The sequence below is a fragment of the Ranitomeya imitator genome, chromosome 2 (genome assembly GCF_032444005.1).
Source record: "Ranitomeya imitator isolate aRanImi1 chromosome 2, aRanImi1.pri, whole genome shotgun sequence".
NCBI lineage: Eukaryota > Metazoa > Chordata > Amphibia > Anura > Dendrobatidae > Ranitomeya > Ranitomeya imitator.
The window spans coordinates 344,538,252-344,560,583 of record NC_091283.1 but is presented as its reverse complement, the minus strand read 5'-3'; the positions used below and the strand labels follow the sequence as shown (position 1 = coordinate 344,560,583).

The following is a 22,332-nucleotide window of genomic DNA, read 5'->3' as shown; positions in this document are numbered from 1 at the left end:
CTGGCGCCAAGGGTACTGGTGTGGTCCGGAAGTGAGGCTGGCGGACTGGCAGGATTAGATGGGTCCAACGTAGATACTGCGGATGCAGTCCAGAATAACTGGGTAACTGGTAGCAGAAGATCTGTGGAGACAGACAGAATAAGCGGAGTTCCTTGCAGATACTTCAGAAACAGAAGCGCAAGATAACAGGAACCGGAAGTTAGCAACAGTAGATACTTGTTGCTCCAGCGCCCTCCCTATGGTGGAAGAGCTAGAAATAATAGACAAACACACGCCATTGGTTAGAGGCAACATTTGGAAAATGCACACTGTCTCTTTAAGAGACCGGGAGCGAGCGTGCATGCGACCTAAGAACCTTGTCAGGGAGCCTGCTGGCCGCACGCCAGGTAGCAGGAGAGGAAGGAGGGGTGGGGGCTGCGTCCAAACAGCGTGAAGCCGATACAGAGCGAGAGTCCTGATGGAGACCCCCTCAAGGTACAGTAAACAGACCGGGTGTAACAGAGTAGTGTTATGGACCTGGTGGTTAGGAGCACCCGGAATGACCTGATGGTTAAACTCACAGGACAAGCTCTGGGAAGTGGGAACTCTGCTGACCGCAATCCCTAATCCTATCACACACACTAGAAATAGCCGTGGAGCGTACCTAACAGGCCTAGACGCCTCGGCACAGCCTAAGGGCTAGCTACTCCTAGAGATAGAAAGTAAAGCCTACCTTGCCTCAGAGAAATTCCCCAAAGGAAAAGGCAGCCCCCCACAAATATTGACTGTGAGTTAAGATGAAATACACAAACACAGGAATGAAAGAGGTTTCAGCAAAGGGAGGCCAGACTACCTAAACAGACAGAGGATAGAAAAGGTAACTTTGCGATCAGCACAAAAAACTACGAAAGACCACGCAGAGTGTGCAAACAGACCCCCGCACCGACTCACGGTGTGGGAGGTGCCACTCTGCATCCCAGAGCTTTCAGCTATCCAGACAGAATCATATTAGCAAGCTGGACAAGAAAACAAGAGCAACAAAATAAACTAGCAGGGACTTAGCTTCTGCTGGCATAGACAGGTCACCAGAAAGATCCAAGAGCGAACTGAACCAGTGCTGGAACATTGACAGGTGGCATGGAGTAACGATCTGGGTGGAGTTAAATAGAGCAGCCAGCCAAAGAATTAACCAGGTCACCTGTGGAAGGAACCTCAGAACCAGCAGCTCCACTCACAGCCACCAGAGGGAGTCCATGGACAGAACTCGCCGAAGTACCATTCATGACCACAGGAGGGAGTTCCAAAACAGAATTCACAACAGAGTAGAAGATGAAGTTATAAGACCTCCTCTTTCAAATGAACCGTTACCATATTTTATTTGCTGAGAAAGCATGCAGTAGAGCAGCACAACGCGCGTCAGGGTTGCACACTTTCACTTCATTTTTGTGGACTCCAGTACTGGGTAAGAGGACCTTGCTCTATTACCTTTAATTTCTATGGTATGAGTGGATACAATTTGGCATGGTTGATACAGGAGCCTAGGGGGCCTTATCCTCTGTGGTTGACAATAGGTACAATGGGTTACATAGTGATGGCTATTAGATGATATAGAGGGTTATGGCTTGAAAGTGGGGGGTATATAGAAATTAGGGCTTCTTCTAACCTCATTGTTTACACTTGATTTTTATGATTGATATCATACTGGATTCCATTTTATGGTGTCCTTAATCTGTATTTTATATGTACAGGTATGTGTTTTTCTAATTAATTATGTGGTGTTTAATAAAGATTCGTGTATTGATTTAAAAAAAACTCCTATTGTCCTCCCTTTGAAATATGTCATTTTTTGGAGTTGTCTTCTTAGGGGCCAAGTATTAACTCTTGGCATATCCCTTTAATATGAGTCTGGGTTTGTGTATATTACTCATATATTTACACTGTAATAGGCAGGATAAGCATGCAAGAAAAATCACTAAAACTGACATAATGACCAAACACCAATGGATCCTGCACAATGATGGAAATTGCTCAGGTTTTTTTTTCACGTATGAAACGTCTAAATGAGGCTTTACACAAAGATGCCGGCAAATTAGCACATCTTGTGGGTGTCATAAAGTGAGACTAGTAAAGCCACATTGAAACGTTCAGTATTTTACATCAGTGTTTGTAAGCCGAAACCAGGTGTTGGCGATAAATGCAGAAATAGTGACGTGTTTCTATGATACTTTACTTCTGATTGTTCCTCTCCTGATTTTAGCTTACAAATACGGATGTAAAATACTGACCAAATGCTGAACGTGTAAACATGGCCTAAAAAGTTTAAATTTTTCAATGGTTAAAGCCCTTCTTGGCACATGTAATAAAAATGAATGGAAATCTTGCAACAGGTAGGGGCTGTGTTATTCAACAATCATCTTCCTCTAACCGACGTGGGTAGAGAAGAGACACAGTGTTCTAAGTGCCCCTCAGCTCCCCGCCACAAAATCGTGGGGTGCTGATGGGTTGCCATGACAGTCAGAAGTCTTCTGAAAACCCCGTACCTGCCGTGCTTCATTGAATTCTAGCGTGTGACAGGGTTTCAAAGAAGACAGGGATTATTTCTGTGAATAGTAAATGTGATCGACTGATTTCAGATTCAAGTCCCAAATAATAATAATGAAAAAAGAAAAAAAAATGCAAAAGTTTGAATTTCCCCCTTTTGCCCCTTAAAAAGAAAGAAATAAGAAATACCGTATATACTCGAGTATAAGCTGACCCGAGTATAAGCCAACCCCCCTACTTTTGCCACATAAAATTGGGAAAACTTACTGACTCAAGTATAAGCCTAGGGTAGGAAATGCAGCAGCTACCGGTGAATTTCAAAAATAAAAATAGATGCTCCATACCGTTCATTATTGCCCCATAAGATGCTCCATATAAAGCTGTGCCACATATAATGCTGCATACCATTCATTATTGCCCCATAGATGCTCTGTATAAAGCTGTGCCACATATAATGCTCCATATTGTTCATTATTGCCCCATAGAAGCTCCATATAAAGCTGTGCCACATATATGCTCTGCACCGTTCATTATTGCCCCATATATGTGCTATATAAAGCTGTGCCATATAGTGCTCTGCACCGTTCATCATTGCCCCATAGATGTGCCATGTAAAACTGTGCCATATAGTGCTCTGCACCGTTCATTTGTGCCCCATAGATGCTCCTTATAAAACTGTGCCATATAGTGCTCTGCACCGTTCGTTTGTGCCCCATAGATGCTCCTTATAAAACTCTGCCATATAGTGCTCTGTACCGTTCATTTGTGCCCCATAGATGCTCCTTATAAGGCTCTGCCATATAGTGCTCTGCACCGTTCATTTGTGCCCCATAGATGCTCCTTATAAAGCTCTGTCATATAGTGCTCTGCACCGTTCATTTGTGCCCCATAGATGCTCCTTATAAAGCTCTGCCATATAGTGCTCTGCACCGTTCATTTGTGCCCCATAGATGCTCCTTATAAAGCTCTGCCATATAGTGCTCTGCACCGTTCATTTGTGCCCCATAGATGCTCCTTATAAAGCTGTGCTACCGGTATATATAATGCTGCCTGCGACTGCTGCAATAAAAAAAAAAATGCCATACTCACCTCTCTTGCTTGCAGCTCCCGGCGTCTCGTCCCAGCGTCTCTCCGCTCTGACTGATCAGGCAGAGGGCGGCACGCACACTATATGCGTCATCGCGCCCTTTGACCTGAACAGTCAGTGCAGAGGACGGGAAGACGGAGTGGCGCCCGGTGGGTGGAATGGGGATAGGTGAATATGCGATACTTACCTGCTCCCGGCGTCCCGCTCCTTCCCCCGGACAGCTGGTCTTCGGTGCCGCAGCCTCTTCCTCTATCAGCGGTCACCGTTACCGCTGATTAGAGAAATCAATATGCGGCTCCACCCCTATGGGAGTGGAGTCCATATTCATTTCTCTAATGAGCGGTCCCACGTGACCGCTGAACAGGGGAAGAACTGCGGCACCCGAAGACCGGTGGACTGCAGGGACAGCGCCAGGATTGTCGGGACTAGGTGAGTATGCCTCAGCACCCTCTCCCCCTCACCCGCCGACCCTGCTGCCCACCGTGACTCGAGTATAAGCCGAGAGGGGCACTTTCAGCCCAAAAATTTGGAGTGAAAATCTCGGCTTATACTCGAGTATATACAGTACTAGAGTATAAGCCGAGATTTCCAGCCCACATTTTGGGGCTGAAAAGTAACCCTGAAAGTAAACCTCACGGCTTATACTCGAGTCATACGCAGGGGTCGGCAGGGGAGGGGGAGCGGAGCTGTGTAATAATACTCACCTGCTCCTGGTGCGGTCCCTGCACGTCTTTTCCCCGACGCCGGCAGCTTGTTCCTGTAGTGAGCGGTCACATGGTACCGCTCATTACAGTAATGAATATGGACTCGACTCCCATAGGGGTGGAGCCACATGTTCATTACTGTAATGAGCGGTACCATGTGACCGCTCACTACAGGAAGAAGCTGCCGGCGCTGGGGAACAGACATTCAGGGACCGCGCCAGGAGCAGGTGAGTATAACGCAGTGTGCTATATTCACCTGCTCCCCATTCCACCGTTGACGCCGCTGCGTCTTCCGTGTCCTCTGCAGTGATGCTCAGTGATGCTCGCGATGACGCGATTAGTGCGTGCCGCCCTCTGCCTGAGCGTCAGTGCACAGGACGGAGAAGACAGCGGTGGTCGGCGGTGGAACGGAGGACAGGTGAATATAGCAAGTGCCGGGGGCCTGAGAGGTGAGTATGTGATTTTTTATTTTTTTAATCGCAGCATTAGCATATGGGGCAAATATCTGTATGCAGCATCTTATGGGGCCATGTGCAGCATTATATGGGGCAATTATCTGTATGGAGCATCTTATTGGGCCATGTGCAGCATTATATGGGGGCAAATATCTCTATGGAGCATCTTATGGGGCCACGTGCAGCATTATATGGGGCAAATATCTCTATGGAGCATCTTATGGGGCAATTATCTGTATGGAGCATCTTATGGGGCCATGTGCAGCATTGTATGGGGGCAAATATCTCTATGGAGCATCTTATGGGGCCACGTGCAGCGTTATATGGGGCAAATATCGCTATGGAGTATCTTATGGGGCCATGTGCAGCATTATATGGGGCAAATATTTGTATGGGGCCATGTGTAGCATTATATGGGGCAAATATCTGTATGGGGGCCATGTGCAGCATTATATGGGGCAAAAATCTGTATGGAGCATCTTATGGGGCTATGTGCAGCATTATATGGGGCAAATATCTGTATGGGGCCATGTGCAGCATTAAATGGGGCAAATATCTGTATGGCGCATCTTATGGGGCTATGTGCAGCATGATATGGGGAAAATATCTGTATGGGGCCATGTGCAGCATTATATGGGGCAAATGTCTCTGGAGCATCTTATGAAGCCCATCATAAACTGTATGGAGCATTATATGGGGCGTATTTTGTATGGAGCATCTTATGGGGCTATCATGAACTGTATGGAGCATTATATGGGGCTCCTGATTCAATATGGATATTCAAAAACACTTAACCCCTTCAAGTCGCGGCCCTTTTTCGTTTTTGCGTTTTCGTTTTTCACTTCCCTCCTTCCCAGAGCCATAACTTTTTTATTTTTCCATCAATATGGTCATGTGAGGGCTTATTTTTTGCGGGACGAGTTGTATTTTTGAACGACACCATTGGTTTTACCATGTCTTTTACTAGAAAACGGGAAAAAAAATTCCAAGTGCGGTGAAATACTTGTTTTTTGTTTGGCTTTTTTGCTAGGTTCATTAAATGCTAAAACTAACCTGCCATTGTGATTCTCTAGGTCATTACGAGTTCATAGACATCTAACATGTCTAGGTTATTTTTTATCCAAGTGGTGAAAAAAAATTCAAAACTTTGCTTAAAAAAAAAAAAAAAAGTGCCATTTTCCGATACCCGAAGCGTCTCCATTTTTCCTGATCTGGGGTCGGTTGAGGGCTTATTTTTTGCGTGCCGAGCTGACGTTTTTAATGATACCATTTCGGTGCAGATAGGTTCTTTTGATCGCCCGACCAAAAAAACGTAATTCTGGCGTTTCGGATTTTTTTCTCGCTACGCTGTTTAGCGATCAGGTTAATGCTTTTTTTTTATTGATAGATCCGGCGATTCTGAACACGGCGATACCAAATACATGTAGGTTTGTTTTTTTTTAATTGTTTTATTTAGGATGGGGCGAAAGGGGGGTGATTTAAACTTTAATATTTTTTATATTTTGTTCATATTTTTAAAAACATTTTTTTTTTACTTGTGCCATGCTTCAATAGCCTTCATGGGAGGCTAGAAGCTGGCATAGCCTGATCGGCTCTGCTACATAGCAGCGATCATCAGATCGCTGCTCTGTAGCTGAAATGCAGGTGTGCTGTGAGCGCCGACCACAGGGGGCGCTCACAGCAGGCCGGCATCAGTAACCATAGAGGTCTCAAGGACCTCTATGGTTACCATCCTGATGCATCGCCAACCCCCGATCATGTGACGGGGGTCAGCAATGACATCATTTCCGGCCGCCCGGCCGGAAGCGCCGGTTAAATGCCGCTGTCTGCGTTTGACAGCGGCATTTAACAGGTTAATAGCGGCGAGTGAATAGCGATTTCACCCGCAGCTATTGCGCACACAGGTCAGCTGTACAAAACAGCTGACATGTTGCGACTTTGATGTGGGCTCACCGCCGGAGCCCACATCAAAGGGGTTGACACGGCATGCGCAGTAATAGTACGGTGCATGTCGTGAAAGGGTTAAACTACTGATGTTTCAATTAATTTTACTTTTATTGGTATCTACTTTTATTTTTGAAATTTACCAGTAGCTGCTGCATTTTCCACACTAGGCTTATACTCGAGTCATTATGTTTTCCCAGTTTTTTGTGGCAAAATTAGGGGGGTCGGCTTATACTCAGGTCGGCTTATACTCGAATATATATTGTACCTCCACGTTCGTAAATGTACAAGCTACCAAAATATAAAATTAACCCAATTGATAAATAATGTAAGGAGATAAATTTGAAACACCAGAATTGTGTTTTTTTCAGCTGCAGCAACATTGCTGTTATCAGCTCTCAAAACTTCCTATTAACCCCATAATAGTACAAATAAAGAAGTCAGCTTGCCATGCAATGAACAACTAACAGACACCATCGATTGAAAAATGAAAATAGGATGTGTCTTGGAAACTGCCAATAGAGCAATTTTTTTTAAGACACTTTTTTCACCACTTAATTATAAATAACAGTGCATATTTGGTATCTCCATAATTTAACTTACCTGGAGAATCACATTGCCAGGTTTTCAATGTATTTAGATTTTTTTTTTTCAATTTACCAATAAGTCACATGGTAAAATGGATGGTTTTATTCAATAGTACAATTTGTCCCACTAAAAACAAGATCTCACATGGCTATGCTGCCAGAAAAAAAGAATGAAAAAAACTTAAGGGCAAAAATAGAAAATTAGCATGTCGGGTAGGCGTTAAGGAACAACTGTAATGCTGAAACGCCTAAGGCCTCATTCAGAAGTCCGTTTTTCTCACGTACGAGAATCACAGACAGTTTTTCTTATGCATGGAGAAACAAAAAAAAGTTCTCCACCTCTTCCTTTTTGACAGTCCATGAATTTTTCATGGACCACTAGACTTGCAAAGCTGATTTTGATCCAACCCTCAGATCAGATTCGGACATGTCTCCTCGATTTTCCATGGATCTCTCGGTCCGCAAAAATCTTGGACACGTGAATTACCTCATAGACTGTCACATGTCACATGTACAAGTGCTATCCATGAAAAGCACTCGTACGCGAAAATGGGACATCTGATTGAGCCCTTAGACATTTTAGTCAATATTGCCAGATACATTGGTGACACCTGGCCATATAGTCATAAATGATTGGTGATACCAGGAAATAAATGAAAAACCTGAGAATTTTTTTCCTCATGAAAAGATCGGTTGTAGATGAGACGAATTGATTATCTTTGAAACATTTTTTGTCCAGCTTTAGGATAAAAAAAAAAGAAAAAATCAAACACTTGACGATTTGATTGTATACAACGCCGGTCTGTGATCAGCCAGCTGAAACGATTGTCCGCTGTTAAGTTTTCACTCAATGAACGATAGTCTTTTACAGATAAAATGGAGAATTTTCGATCAGCCTTCCTCAGGTAAAATGTAAGATTCTGTCTCTTCTGTCAGCCTACGGTTAACAATTATCCATCTCTGGCTGCCTCAGATAACTGGTGGTCGTTCTCTTGCTATTTTTCTCAGCTAAAATTCCGAACATTCAGTCAGACAGTGATGAGTGAACGTACTCTGATAAGGTGTTATCCGAGCATACATGTGTGCTAACCGAGTGTCTTTGGTGCCCTCGAAAAATATGTTTGAGTCCCCGCAGCTGTATGTCTTGCGGCTTTTCGACAGACACAACTCATGCAGAGATTTCCTATTTGTTATTAGTAGTTGATTCTCCCATAATCTTCCTGACAGGACTGACATAGATTCAGCTTTTGTTTTCCCTCACTTTTCTAGTTTGTCCCACTTCCAGTTTCACTCCTGATGGTCGAAGGGAGATGCCGTTCTGACTCCTGTAGGTTTACAGTATATAAAGTAGAGAAATCACTTCCACTGAATGCTTTGTGACAGGACTCCTGTTACATCTGGTCTGCTGGTTTAACAGGCTCCTTGCTGTTATATATACTCCTCCCCTAATCACATGACTATGACATCATCACAGGTCCTGTGCACACAGAACAGCCATATATCGGATGTGCTACTCTGCAGGCGGAGGTATGTGTAGATTCCTCGTTATTCTCTATCAGGGTCGTACATTACTCTTCCTTACATAGTGACGTCAAATTTTGTGACACCTATCTATATATGCATTCTTAAACAAAGAAATGTGGCGCTGTAGAAGGACGCCATCTATACGGAAGTAAGGATCACCAAGCTATGACTTGCCTAGCTTGAGCATATCATATGAAGAAAGCAATCATTGGAGGATATCATGGTCAGAAGAATAGAAGGATCAAGGCAAAGAGGAAGACCAGTAACCCGATAGTTTGATACTATCAAGATAGCGAAGAAGATCCTGGTGGACCCTTCTAGGCTTGCACAAGATAGATCTTCTAAAAGAGCATTCATCCATTGAGTCGCCATGGCTCAAGATTGAGCCGATTGCCATTAAATAATAAATAAATACAAAGAAAGCTGTCAATCACTAATAAGACCGCCCAATGGACACCAAAATCCTAGAAAGAGCAGAGGTTTAAATCATTAATTCACAGGTTATACAGAATCTTTTCTCAAAAAACTAATTGATCTGCTCAGCTCTCCCTGCTCTATAACATAGTGCCTGTAGATTGGACTGCATTTTCATGGTGACATAAAGGTATCACATCTGAGCTATGGAAAAATATAGAGAACCAAAAGTGCAAACATCCATTGTCTTTACACAGCCATTAAAAGTGTTTATAGGTCACATGTCTACTTTTCAACACTACATGATAGTTGAAAGAAAGACAATTTCTTGGAACGTTTCAGACCAAACTTCCTTAAGTTTTTTCGAATGCAGATTTGTTCAGGAATTGATTCCACTTGTGTTTATACCATAAGAAAAAATCTGTATTTTTCTGTCTTTTCAGACATTAGACACTTGATCACGCAGTCCACCATGCAGGGTACAACTGTGCCATGGGGTTTTCTTTGTAGCTTCGTACAAAGGTGGACTGCCGAACCAAGCTCATTAGTGTTCCCCAAAACTATGTGTTTTGACATAACTCTGACCGAAGATATAACTCAACATGGAGAAAAGCTTAAGGATGATGACCAACTGGTTTCAGATTTTAGATTCACCAAAGATGAGATATGCAAACCAAGCACTTATTGCACCACAACTGAGAAGAAATGCATGTTTCATGAACATGTAGAAATGTAGAACAGCACCAGGAGTTATATGTCTTACTAGAATTTATCATGGAATGAAGAAATATATACAAATGAAATGTTACTTTATTGGCTGTATAAAGATTGTTGTGCTGCACGTTGATCTCTTTATGCTGTTATATATCTTCAAGATTATCTGAATTTTATAATTCCCATGATCCTAAGGGACAAGACCTAGGTATTCTGTGCCTGACCTCTAGATGTATAAAGTGTTTTACCACATTATAGCTTTATACCGGCATCACAACTGTAATTGTATATTTTACTTAGTATTTTGTATCATTTTACACCAACATCATCTTTCCATTCAGGTTCCTCCAATATTGGATACTAATATTTATTTATATAATTTTGATGATCCATCAAGAATGGATATGGAGAGAGATAAGATGACTGAGCGGATATTATGCCTCACCCTAGAGATCCTCTTCCGGCTTACTGGAGAGGTGAGAGATTCTGATGACATCATATTATATCATTCTTATCTGTGGGAATAGTAAATTAAGGAGATAAAAAAGCACAAATAGGGTCTTATCCTTCGGATTAATTGTATTTTTTTTTATCAAGCAGCTGCTCACCTGATGGCATAAAGCAAGAGCATGTGTGTATCGGCTGCTGCAGATCCACGGGCCACCAATGCGACCTTCTCAGAGACGTTTGTAAAGGAGAATTTGTGGATTAAATCCGCACTGCCACAATGATATAAATTCAGATATATTGAAGAATTCTGGTGGTTTATTCAATGCTTTTCAAGGTCTATCTGACCCCTTCTGTTGTGAATTCTGTTGTCAAGCTCCCTCCTGTGGTCATGAATGGTACTTCGGCTGGTTCTGTCCATGGGCTTCCTCTGGTGCTTGTGAGTGGGGCTGCGGCTCCTGAGTTTCCTTCCACAGGTGACGAGGTTAATTCGTTAGCTGGCTGCTCTATTTAACTCCACTTAGATCATTGCTCCATGCCACCTGTCAATGTTCCAGTATTGGTCTGTTCGCTTCTGGATCGTTCTTGTGACCTTACTTCTCCAGCAGAAGCTAAGTTCCTGCTTGTTTTTCTCTTGTTTGCTATTTTTCTGTCCAGCTTGCTATTTTGAATTTTGTCTTGCTTGCTGGAAGCTCTGGGACGCAGAGGGAGCGCCTCCGCACCATGAGTCGGTGCGGAGGGTCTTTTGCGCCCTCTGCGTGGTTTTTGTAGTTTTTGTGCTGACCGCAAAGTCACCTTTCCTATCCTCTGTCTGTTCAGTAAGTCGGGCCTCTCTTTGCTAAATCTATTTCATCTCTGTGTTTGTGATTTTCATCTTACTCACAGTCATTATATGTGGGGGGCTGCCTTTTCCTTTGGGGAATTTCTCTGAGGCAAGGTAGGCTTATTTTTCTATCTTTAGGGGTAGCTAGTTCCTTAGGCTGTGACGAGTTGCATAGGGAGCGTTAGGAGCAATCCACGGCTATTTCTAGTGTATGTGATAGGATTAGGGATTGCGGTCAGCAGAGTTCCCACGTCCCAGAGCTTGTCCTGTATTATTATTAACTATCAGGTCTTTCCGTGTGCTCTTACCCACCTGGTCCATTATTGTCCTAACCACCAGGTCATAACACCCTTCATCAGGAAAATTACCACAAATACATCATGTCTTTGTGGTAAGTTTCCTGATGAAGAGGTCAAATAGACCTTGAAACGCGTTGAATAAACCACCAGAATTCTTCAATATATCTGAATTTATATCATTGTGGCAGAGCGGATTTAATCCACAAATTATCCATTATAAACGTATCTATGGGACTCTGGAAATGTCTGTAGTGAGATTTATTGTGTCTCTCCATAACCAGGATTACACAGTAGTGAAGAAGACCTCTAGTGAGTGCTGTCAGGACCCTGTGTCTGAGGGATGGGGAAGACCCCTGAGCCCAATCGCTGGTCCTCCACCTCACCCCCTGTTACATGAGGACATCAATGACCAGAAGATCCTAGAACTCATCTACAAGATGATTGAGCTGCTGACTGGAGAGGTGACACTGCTAGGAATGCTGGGACATTATATAGTAAAGCTTTTAAGGGATCAGGGTGATGACAGTATCATTGTATGTGTCAGGTTCCTATAAGGTGTCAGGATGTCGCCATCTATTTCTCCATGGAGGAGTGGGAGTATCTAGAAGGACACAGAGATCTGTATAAGGACGTCATGATGGAGGTTCACCAGCCCCTCACATCACCAGGTAATAGACAGGACTAAATACACACTGACTATAATCTGCATGTAAAGAATGAATTCAGTCCCTGTATGTGTTTCTTCCAGATCTATCCATTAAGAGGACACCAGAGAGATGTCCCCGTCCTCTTCTTCCACACGATTGTAATCAAGAAGATCCCAATGTTCCTCAGGATCATCAGGTAACTGGAGAGAAGGTGTCATGAGATCTCCCCTATGATGTGTAGACGGCTGTGAAGGTCTTGTGTTCAGTCTTGTTTTATCCATCAGTATTATATGTTTTATACTTGTGTAATGAGAACGGTGGAGATGGCAGGATTAGAGCTGATCATAGATGTGACTTCTCCATCTGTCTGTGACTTCTACAATATTTGTTTCAGGGTGAAGATCTGACCCCTATTAATACTACAGAGATATATATGAGGGGTGATGAGGGGTGTAAAGAGGAGAATCCTACAGATTATGATGTAGGTGAGTAGTGACCACTAAATACAGAGAAGTCACAGATTCATGGAAATATACACTCCTCAACATTGAAATTGCAATGTGGCACGTGGGAGAAGCATAAAAGCCAGATTTTTTTGCCAAAAAAATGGGATTACATTTTGTGGGATGATTTTGCGATGCCTCATGTTCATTGATTATCTTCCAACTGATCGTTTGTCCATCTAGTTTTCATGGCTCAAGATTGAGCCAAAAGCCGTTAAATAATAATAATAATAATAATAGCTGACATTTACTATACAGTATAAGCACAGTATTTACATAGCTTTTAGGCCTATGAGTAAAATAACCCTAAATTTCATGGGTACCAATTCCTACATACTAAACAATGTGATATAATTACCCAGGTATATAGGAAGTGTGACAATATTTTCATTAAAAAATTATTTCTATTGATATAAACAGTAAAACAACTTTAAAAATCAAGAAAGATGCAGAATTAAGAAGCAAAGTACTAAGACTTATATGAATAATTTGCATATCAGGAATGATTATCTCCAAAAAGTTTAAATAAAAGATTGAGAAAGCATGATTAGGCTATTTCATTAAAAAATGTATAAGTGGGATTAATATAAAGTGCTAAGTGCAGACTGATATTTCTCAAAACATAAAGACATTATCTGCATATATATTGACCAGTGTATAATTAATAAGTCACATAAAGAGTCATTAAATGGTCTATCTTAGATATGGAAACACCTGCAACAGAACACCCCATATAATAACCATCAGTACTTAGGGTACCGTCACACTAAGCGACGCTGCAGCGATACCGACAACGATGTCGATCGCTGCAGCGTCGCTGTTTGGTCGCTGGAGAGCTGTCACACAGACAGCTCTCCAGCGACCAACGATCCCGAGGTCCCCGGTAACCAGGGTAAACATCGGGTTACTAGGCGCAGGGCCGCGCTAACCCGATGTTTACCCTGGTTACCAGCGTAAACGTTAAAAAAACAAACACTACATGCTTACCTTTAGCTGTCTGTCCTCCGGTGCTCTGCTTTCATCTGCACGGTCAGCGCCGGTCAGCCGGAAAGCAGAGCGGTGACGTCACCGCTGTGCTTTCCGGCTGGCTGGCGCTGACACAGGATGCAGGAGGAGTGCAGAGAAGCAGAGCGCCGAGGACAGACAGCTGAAGGTAAGTATGTAGTGTTTGTTTTTTAAACGTTTACGCTGGTAACCAGGGTAAACATCGGGTTACTAAGCGCGGCCCTGCACCTAGTAACCCGATGTTTACCCTGGTTACCAGTGAAGACATCGCTGGATCGGCGTCACACACGCCGATCCAGCGATGTCAGCGGGAAGTCCAGCGACGAAATAAAGTTCTGGACTTTCCTCAGCGACCAACGATCTCCCAGCAGGGGCCTGATCGTTGGTCGCTGTCACACACAACGATTTCCTTAACGATATCGTTGCTACGTCACAAAAAGCAACGATATCGTTAACGATATCGTTATGTGTGACGGTACCCTTAGCGAAGTGCACCTAACAGCAATTAAGGTGTTTATATGGTATTGCTTGTGCATGAGCCATTGGTTAAAAATGGAGTGGAGATACCTGTAATAAGGTTAGGCTGGAAGCCATAAATTTACCTGACAGAAGTGTCTTGCGGTATATCTGTGTAGATGTCTTGTCTCTGCCCCGACGCGCATTTTTCGCCCAGCCTTTTCTTATAAGCACAGTGTAACAGGCAAGCAGTTCCCGCAAAACACTGTACATGTGCTGTGTGGTGATGGCTAGGGTAGGGCTTTATGTTTTAGCTGACACATTGCTGCACCCACCACGGTTGGTGCTAGGACAGATTGTATACTTTTCACAGACTAGATGTCACTGTCAATAATAACAGCAGTATCTAGATGACTGTGAGAGTTTCCATACAAAACAATCGCTTCCAGCTACTGTGGCCTGTTAAGGGCAGCTATCAGAAGGTCCTTAGACATCTATTTTTTTACGTACGAGAAAACCTGTCCTAGTTTCAACAGTGATTTTCAACTTTTCATCAGAATGTCATCCTATTTTGGTCTGAGGTTCATCAGTTTTTCTTGGATAAGAAAAAAAGTGTTTCTATAGTTTTCTACCTAGCAGTCCTCAAAAAATGGACCTCACTCTATGACATCCAGTGCTGTTAAATTTTTTGAAGGACCCATAGACTTATACTGCCGATTTTGAACCAACACTTAGATCAATCCTTTATATGTCTCTGAGATTGTGCACAGACCGGTTGCTCACCCCCCCAAAAAAAAAATTGAACGTGTGAAAAAAAAAAAAAGCCAAAATGTTTCAACACCTGTTCATGCAATGGTTTTCCTTGTCGTTCTTGGACTGTGCACTTTGTGGATTTAGATTGAAGGCAGCAAATGCTAAAGAAACAAATGTGGAAACGAGGAGAAAAGAAACGTGATACAAACCAGAATATGTGTTAAATCTTAGAGTCCTCGAAATTCCTCTCTTTTACTATGATGGCAACTTTACACCCCTATGGAACTCAAACCGTTTCATCGGGTAGTCATCTAAAATGGCTTTTTAGTAGAACTGTAGTAGTTCACAGGGGCGCTGAGCACTTGTTGGCTGCTCTGCTTTCACTCTGTATTGCAACTCAAATGAGTTGAGGTTATGACCCATCCCTCTCCTTTGCAGAATGCTGTGGTAGCCATACTGGGTAAGTGTGCCTTGAATGTGAAATAAATCACCAACAGGGTCACCAGGAAAGCACAGCCATTACACCTCACCTTCCATGCTTCACCCCAGACATCTAAAACCTATCCAATCACTTTTTCTGCGTCTCATAGGCATGGCAGTTGATATAAAACATACAAAATGTTGACTCATAGTGCAGATTTCCACTGATCTAATGTCCACATCTTGTGCTGTTTGGCTCTACTCCTTGTTTACAGTATTCAGTAGTAACCTCTTTGCAGCAACTGAAGAACAAATGCCTATTACTTGCAGTCTTCTCTGAACAGTTGATGTTGAGATGTGTCTGCTGCTTGAGGTCTGTGCATCATTTATGAGGACTGTGATCTCAGGTGCTGTAAATATATGGTTTCTGAGGCTAGTAACTTTGAACTTATCCTCTGCTGCAGAGGTAATTCTTCCTGTCCTGGAGTGGTCCTAATCAGCACCAGTTTCATCATAGCAACTTGATATTCATGTCTGCTTTTGACAATAACTTTCAAGCTTCTAGCAATTTTCCATATTGACTAACCTACATGTCTTAAAGTAATGATGGACAGTGGTTTATATTTATTTGAGTGGTTCTTGCCATGCTCTGACTTAGGCCGGGGTCACACTTGTGAATGCAATGCAAGAAACTCGTGGGAGTCTCTCGCCTCAATACCCCGCACTGCCGCCGGCACTCGGGATCGGAGCGTTCATCTGCATAGAAATACATGCAGCCGCATGAATAGTTGGGGGAAGAGGGATCAACTTTTTTTTGGATGTGTGTACTTCTGCAAAACACAACTGATGTTTGAAAATATTTTCAGTGATTCCAGAATTTGACACTTGACGAGGGTTCTTTCGAAGCTATTCCAGGTGACTAAATGATAAAACTGCTTCACAGAATGCCAAGGGCATGTAAAACTGTAGTCAAAGTAAAATGGGGGTACTTAGAGGAATTGAAGGTTGTTTCTTAACTATTTTTTTCCATGTGTGATCTTTGCGTGGTTTTACTGCCTTCACTCTGAACCTACAATGTGCACATTCCAAAAGCCACAAAGCTACTGCATGAACAAGTGTGTATGTATGTATATAGCAGCCACATAGTATATAGCACAGGCCACGTAGTATATAGGAGTACTACGTGGCCTGTGGTATATACCATGTGGCTGCTATATACATACATATTGTAGAATACCCGATGCGTTAATATATGCCACGCAGTAAATAACAGTGGCCATGCAGTATATAACACAGCCCACACAGTATATAGCAGCCACGCAGTATATAGCAGCCACGCAGTATATAACACAGCCCATGTAGTATGTAACACTGGCCACGTAATATATAACACAGCCCACGTAATATATAGCACAGCCCACATAGTATCTAACAGTGGCCACGTAGCATATAGCACGCAGTATAGAACACAGCCACGTACTATATATAGCACAGCCACGTAGTATATAACATTGCCCACGTAGTATATAGCAGCCATGTAGTATATAATGCAGCCCACGCAGTATAGAACACAGCCCACATAGTATCTAACACTGGCCAGGTAGTATATAGCAGCCACGCGGTATCTAACACAGCCCACGTAGTATTTAGCAGTGTGGGCACCATATCCCTGTTAAAAAAAATAATTAAAAAAAAAAATAGTTATATACTCACCTGCCGGGATCCAGCGTAGATCCAGTGATGCTCTGGCGATGCCTGCGCGGCTGCCGCGATCTTTCGTTCCCAGGATGCATTGCGAAATTACCCAGATCACTTAGCGGTCTCGCGAGACCGCTAAGTCTTCTGGGTAATTTCGCAATGCATCTCTGGGAACGGAAGCTGGCGGCAGGCGCGAGCGCATCGTCGGACTACGGAAGGTGAGAATAGCAGGTTTTTTGTTTTTTTATTATTTTTAACATTGGATCTTTTTACTATTGATGCTGCATAGGCAGCATCAATAGTAAAAACTTGGTCACACAGGGTTAATAGCGGCGGTAACAGAGTGAGTTACCCGCGGCATAACGCGGTCAGTTACCGCTGGCATTAACCCTGTGTGAGCGGTGACTGGAGGGGAGTATGGAGCGGGCACTGACTGCGGGGAGTATGGAGCGGGCGCCGGGCACTGACTGCAGGGGAGTAGGGAGGGACTAATCTGACTGTGGCCGTCGCTGATTGGTAGTGGCAGCCATGACAGGCAGCTGGCAAGACCAATCAGCGACTTGGATTTCCATGACAGAGGCTGCGACCAATGAATATCCGTGACAGACAGACAGACAGACGGAAATAGTAAAACTGAAAACATCAACTTATCCTGTGAAAAAAACAAGCACTCACGTGGCTCAGTTGGCAGAAAAATTAGCAAGTCCAAACTATTAATTTTTTTTTTTTTGCAAAAAATAGTTTTCTTTGTGCAAAAGTAGCACAACATGAAAAGTTACATAAATCTGATAGCGCAGTAATCGGACTGACCTCAACAAGTCAGTTGCCTATTTCACTGTGCAGTGAACAGCATAAAAAAATAATGAAAACTAATAATAAAATAATTGTGGCGTGTTCTTTTTCATTCTGCCTCCCAAAAATCAGAATAAAAAGCTGCTATAAAAAAGTTACGTAAACCAAAATCGTATCAATAAAATCTTCCAATCATCATGCAAAACAAAACAAACATCTTCACTCAGGTCTAACATCTGCCAACACATACAGTACTGTATATTGCCAACAAAGAAATGCACCTGACCTTAAGACAAATCCAAATTTTGGGAAGGAAAATAGGAAGTCTTTTTTTTTTACTGAAATTGTGATGCATCTTATAGTCCGAATTTATGATAGCTAGCCTCAAGCTTTCACAAAATGGTGGTGGAGTCCCCGCACTTCACATAGTTTTCAGTTACCACCTCCCAGTGCGCAAATAGTAGTTAATGTTTGACACAGGTTTACCCAGACAGATAGGAGGCAGAAGATCGCCATGTCTGATTTCTCCTACTCCTGCACTGATAAGAAGCACTTCACCTTCATATTAAATGGTGCAAGTTTCTTTTAGCAATGCAGGGCTAATCTGCTCAGTTGAGAGCTCCTGGAAGCTTTCCTGTGTTAAGGCTCTCAGCTGTGCACTGTTAGCCACTTCCATCTCCTGTATAAACTAGGGGTACCGTTACACTATATTATTTATCAACGATCACGACCAGCGATACGACCTGGCCGTGATCGTTGGTAAGTCATTGTGTGGTCGCTGGAGAGCTGTCACATAGACAGCTCTCCAGCGACCAACGATGCCGAAGTCCCCGGGTAACCAGGGTAAACATCGGGTTACTAAGCGCAGGGCCGCGCTTAGTAACCCAATGTTTACCCTGGTTACCAGCGTAAAAAAAAAAAAACAGTACATACTTACATTCCGGTGTCTGTCCCTTGCCGTCTGCTTCCCGCACTGACTGACTGCCGGCCGTAAAGTGAGCTGTGCTCTGCTTTCACTTTACGGCCGCCAGTCAGTCAGTGCGGGAAGCAGACGGCAAGGGACCTGACGGACACCAGAATGTAAGTATGTACTGTTTTTTTTTTTTTACATTTACGATGGTAACCAGGATAAACATCGGGTTACTAAGCGTGGCCCTGCACTTAGTAACCCGATGTTTACCCTGGTTACAAGCGAACGCATCGCTGGATTGGTGTCACACACACCGATCCAGTGATGACAGCGGGAGATCCAGCGACGAAAGAATGTTCCAAACGATCTGCTACGACATACGATTCTCAGCAGGGTCCCTGATCGCTGCTGCGTGTCAGACACAGCCATATCGTATGGATATCGCTGGAACGTCACGAATCGTACCGTCGTAGCGACAAAAGTGCCACTGTGAGACGGTACCCTAGGTCCTGGCAAGCGCTCATTGTCATAGATAGCTTTTGCTGCATGGATATTGGTTGTTGTTGGTTGTTAATGGAGAATGTGTTTGGTTGATTTTTCTGTGACTGTTGCTAGGTTTTCAGTGTGTGATAACTCCCTTTCTTCTCCTGCTTTGGTTTAACCTCATCCTTCACTCCCCAGTGCATTCCTCTGTTGTATGAGTGAGTATATTTGAATGTTTGGTATTTTTTGTTACCTTGTTAATCTGACTGGTGTATTACGGTACACTACTACTACCCTCTTTCCTGGGTGGGGGGAAGGGTACAGACTGAAGGCAGATTCGGGAGCTAAGGCAAGGTATCTGGCCCCGGCGTCTTCACCATCAGAAATAATCCGGGGAACAGGACGAGCTAGGGCACCCCTAGTGGTAGGGACAAGGGAAAAGGAGCCCCTGGTCCCAGGATACCCGATAACAGAGTTGTGACAGTGATGACATATATGGCATTTTTACAATGGATCTGCTGTTAGTCACAAGAAAAGAACCTTGGGGCAGGGCCTTCATCATATTGCTTATCACTTTTGAAATTTGAGGAGACATTTTTCAAAGTCTCCGAGTATTAAGCACAGACCACGACCTTTACAATGAGTTCCATACATTTCAAGTCTGCGTAACTCACTCTATCCAGCAATCAAATTCAAGATCGGAGTGATCTCTCTGCACACAGGTGGCACTAAATAAAGCAGTTTCCAGTTTATTCAAAAGTTCCATATGGAAAGAAAATCCAAAATTCTCATTAAAAACTCTTTACCTAGGGGTAGACTAAGGAAGAAAATATATAAAAGACTTGTTCTTATTTTGAATACACTCCCAGCTTTGTTTATACTCGCTATATGATACTCCAGCGAGCATTTTAGTAGAAAATATTGATCATAGGAAACACTGAAACAAGAACTTGTGATGATATTGACTTTATTAACCCCTTCACCCCCGGAGCTTTTTCTGCTTTTTCATTTTCGCTTTTTGCTCCCCTCCTTCCCAGAGCCATAACTTTTTTGTTTTTCCGTCAATATGGCCACGTGAGGGCTTATTTTTTGCGGGACGAGATGTACTTTTGAAAGATAACATTGATTTTACCATGCCATGTAACAGAAAACGGGAAACAAATTCCAAGTGTGATGAAATTGCAAAAAAAGTGCAATCTCACACTTGTTTTTTGTTTGGCTTTTTTGCTAGGTTCACTAAATGCTAAAACTAACCTGCCATTATGATTCTTTAGGTCATTACGAGTTCATAGACACCAAACATGTCTAGGTTATTTTTTATCTAAGTGGTGAAAAAAAATTCCAATTTTTGCTAAAAAAAAAAAAATGCACGATTTTCCGATACCCGTAGCGTCTCCAATTTTCGTGATCTGGGGTCAGGTGAGGGCTTATTTTTTGCGTGCCGAACTGGCATTTTTAATGATACCGTTTTGGTGTAGATACGTTCTTTTGATCGCCCGTTATTGCATTTTAATGCAATGTCGCGGCGACCAAAAAAACGTTATTTTGGCGTTTTGATTTTTTTTCTCGCTACGTCATTTAGCGGTCAGGTTAATCCTTTGTTTTTATTGATAGATCGGGCGATTCTGAAATATGTGTATGTTTGATTTTTTTTTAATTGTTTTATTTTGATTGGGGCGAAAGGGGGGTGATTTGAACTTTTATATATTTTTTATTTTTTTTATATTTTTAATCACTTTTTTTTTAAAATTTTGGCATGCTTCAATAGCCTCCACAGGAGGCTAGAAGCATACATAACTCGATCGGCTCTGCTACATAGAGGTGAAGTACAGATCACCTCTATGTAGCAGAAATGCAAGGTTGCTTTGAACGCCGACCACAGGGTGGCGCTCAAAGCAATCGGCCATCAACAACCATAGAGGTCTCAAGGAGACCTCTGGTTGTTATGGCGATGCACTGCTGACCCCCGATCATGTGACGGGGGTCCGCAGTGCGAGCACTTCAGGCCGCGCGGCCGGGAACGCTAGTTAAATGCCGCTGTCAGCGCTTGACGGCGGCATTTAACTAGTTAATGGGCGCGGGCGGATCGCGATTCCGCTCGCGCTCATTGCGCGCACATGTCAGCTGTACAAAACAGCTGACATGTCGCGGCTTGGAGGTGGGCTCACTGCCGGAGCCCACCTCAAAGCAGGGGATCTGCCAGCTGACGTACTATTCCGTCAGCTGGCAGAAAGGGGTTAAGAAAAGAGTGCTACAGAACTACATGTGGCCTACCATAGTGATGCTTCTTTTGAGGTCTACTGTTAGATTGGGATCAGTTTCACATGACTGTTTTAGTTGTTTTTTTTTTTTTTTTTAATCTGTATCTCTTGTAATTTGTGTGGATATTACAGTGAAGGAAATAATTACTTGATCCCTTGCTGATTTAGTAAAAGTTTGCCCACTGACAAAGACATGAAAAGTCTATAATTAGTAGGTTAACTTTAACATTGAGAGAATATCAAAAATAAAATCCAGAAAATCACATTGTATAAATTATAAATATTAATTTGCATTTTGCAGTGAGAAATAATATTTGATCCCTCTGGCAAACAAGACTTAATACTTAGTGGCAAAACCCTTGTTGGCAAGCACAGCAGTCGAATGTTTTTGGTAGTTGATGATGAGGTTTGCACACATATCAGGAGGAATTTTGGTCCACTCTTCTTTGCGGATCATCTCTAAATTATTAAGATTTGGAGTCTGTCGCTTGGCAACTTGGAGCTTCAACTTCTTCCATAGGTTTTCTATGGGATTAAAGTCTGGAGACTGGCTAGGCAATTCCACAACCTTAATGTGTTTCCTTTTGAGCCACTCCTTTGTTGCTTTGGCTGTATGTTTTGGGTCACTGGCTTGCTTTAAGACCCAGCCACGACTCATTTTTTATGTCCTGGTGGAGGGAAGTAGGTTGTCACTCAGGATTTTACGGTACATGGCTCCATCAATTCTGCCATTGATGCGGTGAAGTAGTCCTGTGCCCTTAGCAGAGAAACACCCCCAAAACATAATGTTTCCATCTCCATGCTTGACAGTGGGGACGGTATTGTTTGGGTCAGAGACAACATTTCTCTTCCTCCAAACATAGCGAGTTGAGTTAATGCCAAAGAG

The 22,332-nt window shown here is 43.0% G+C and overlaps 2 protein-coding genes across 3 annotated transcripts in view; both read left to right on the top strand.

Annotated features, from left to right (window-relative positions):
• The window catches only part of LOC138663705 (oocyte zinc finger protein XlCOF22-like), a 469,510-nt gene that overhangs the window by 226,709 nt on the left and 220,469 nt on the right, over positions 1-22,332 (top strand). The gene's annotated exons all lie outside the window — the stretch shown is intronic.
• Positions 1-22,332, top strand: part of LOC138666522 (zinc finger protein 585A-like) — an 84,393-nt gene that overhangs the window by 59,050 nt on the left and 3,011 nt on the right. The window contains exons 10-15 of the mRNA XM_069754737.1: positions 8,750-8,824; positions 10,291-10,425; positions 11,800-11,979; positions 12,063-12,186; positions 12,267-12,361; positions 12,560-12,650. Coding sequence (XP_069610838.1) covers positions 8,750-8,824; positions 10,291-10,425; positions 11,800-11,979; positions 12,063-12,186; positions 12,267-12,361; positions 12,560-12,650 — 700 coding nt within the window. The remainder of the gene's footprint in view (positions 1-8,749; positions 8,825-10,290; positions 10,426-11,799; positions 11,980-12,062; positions 12,187-12,266; positions 12,362-12,559; positions 12,651-22,332) is intronic.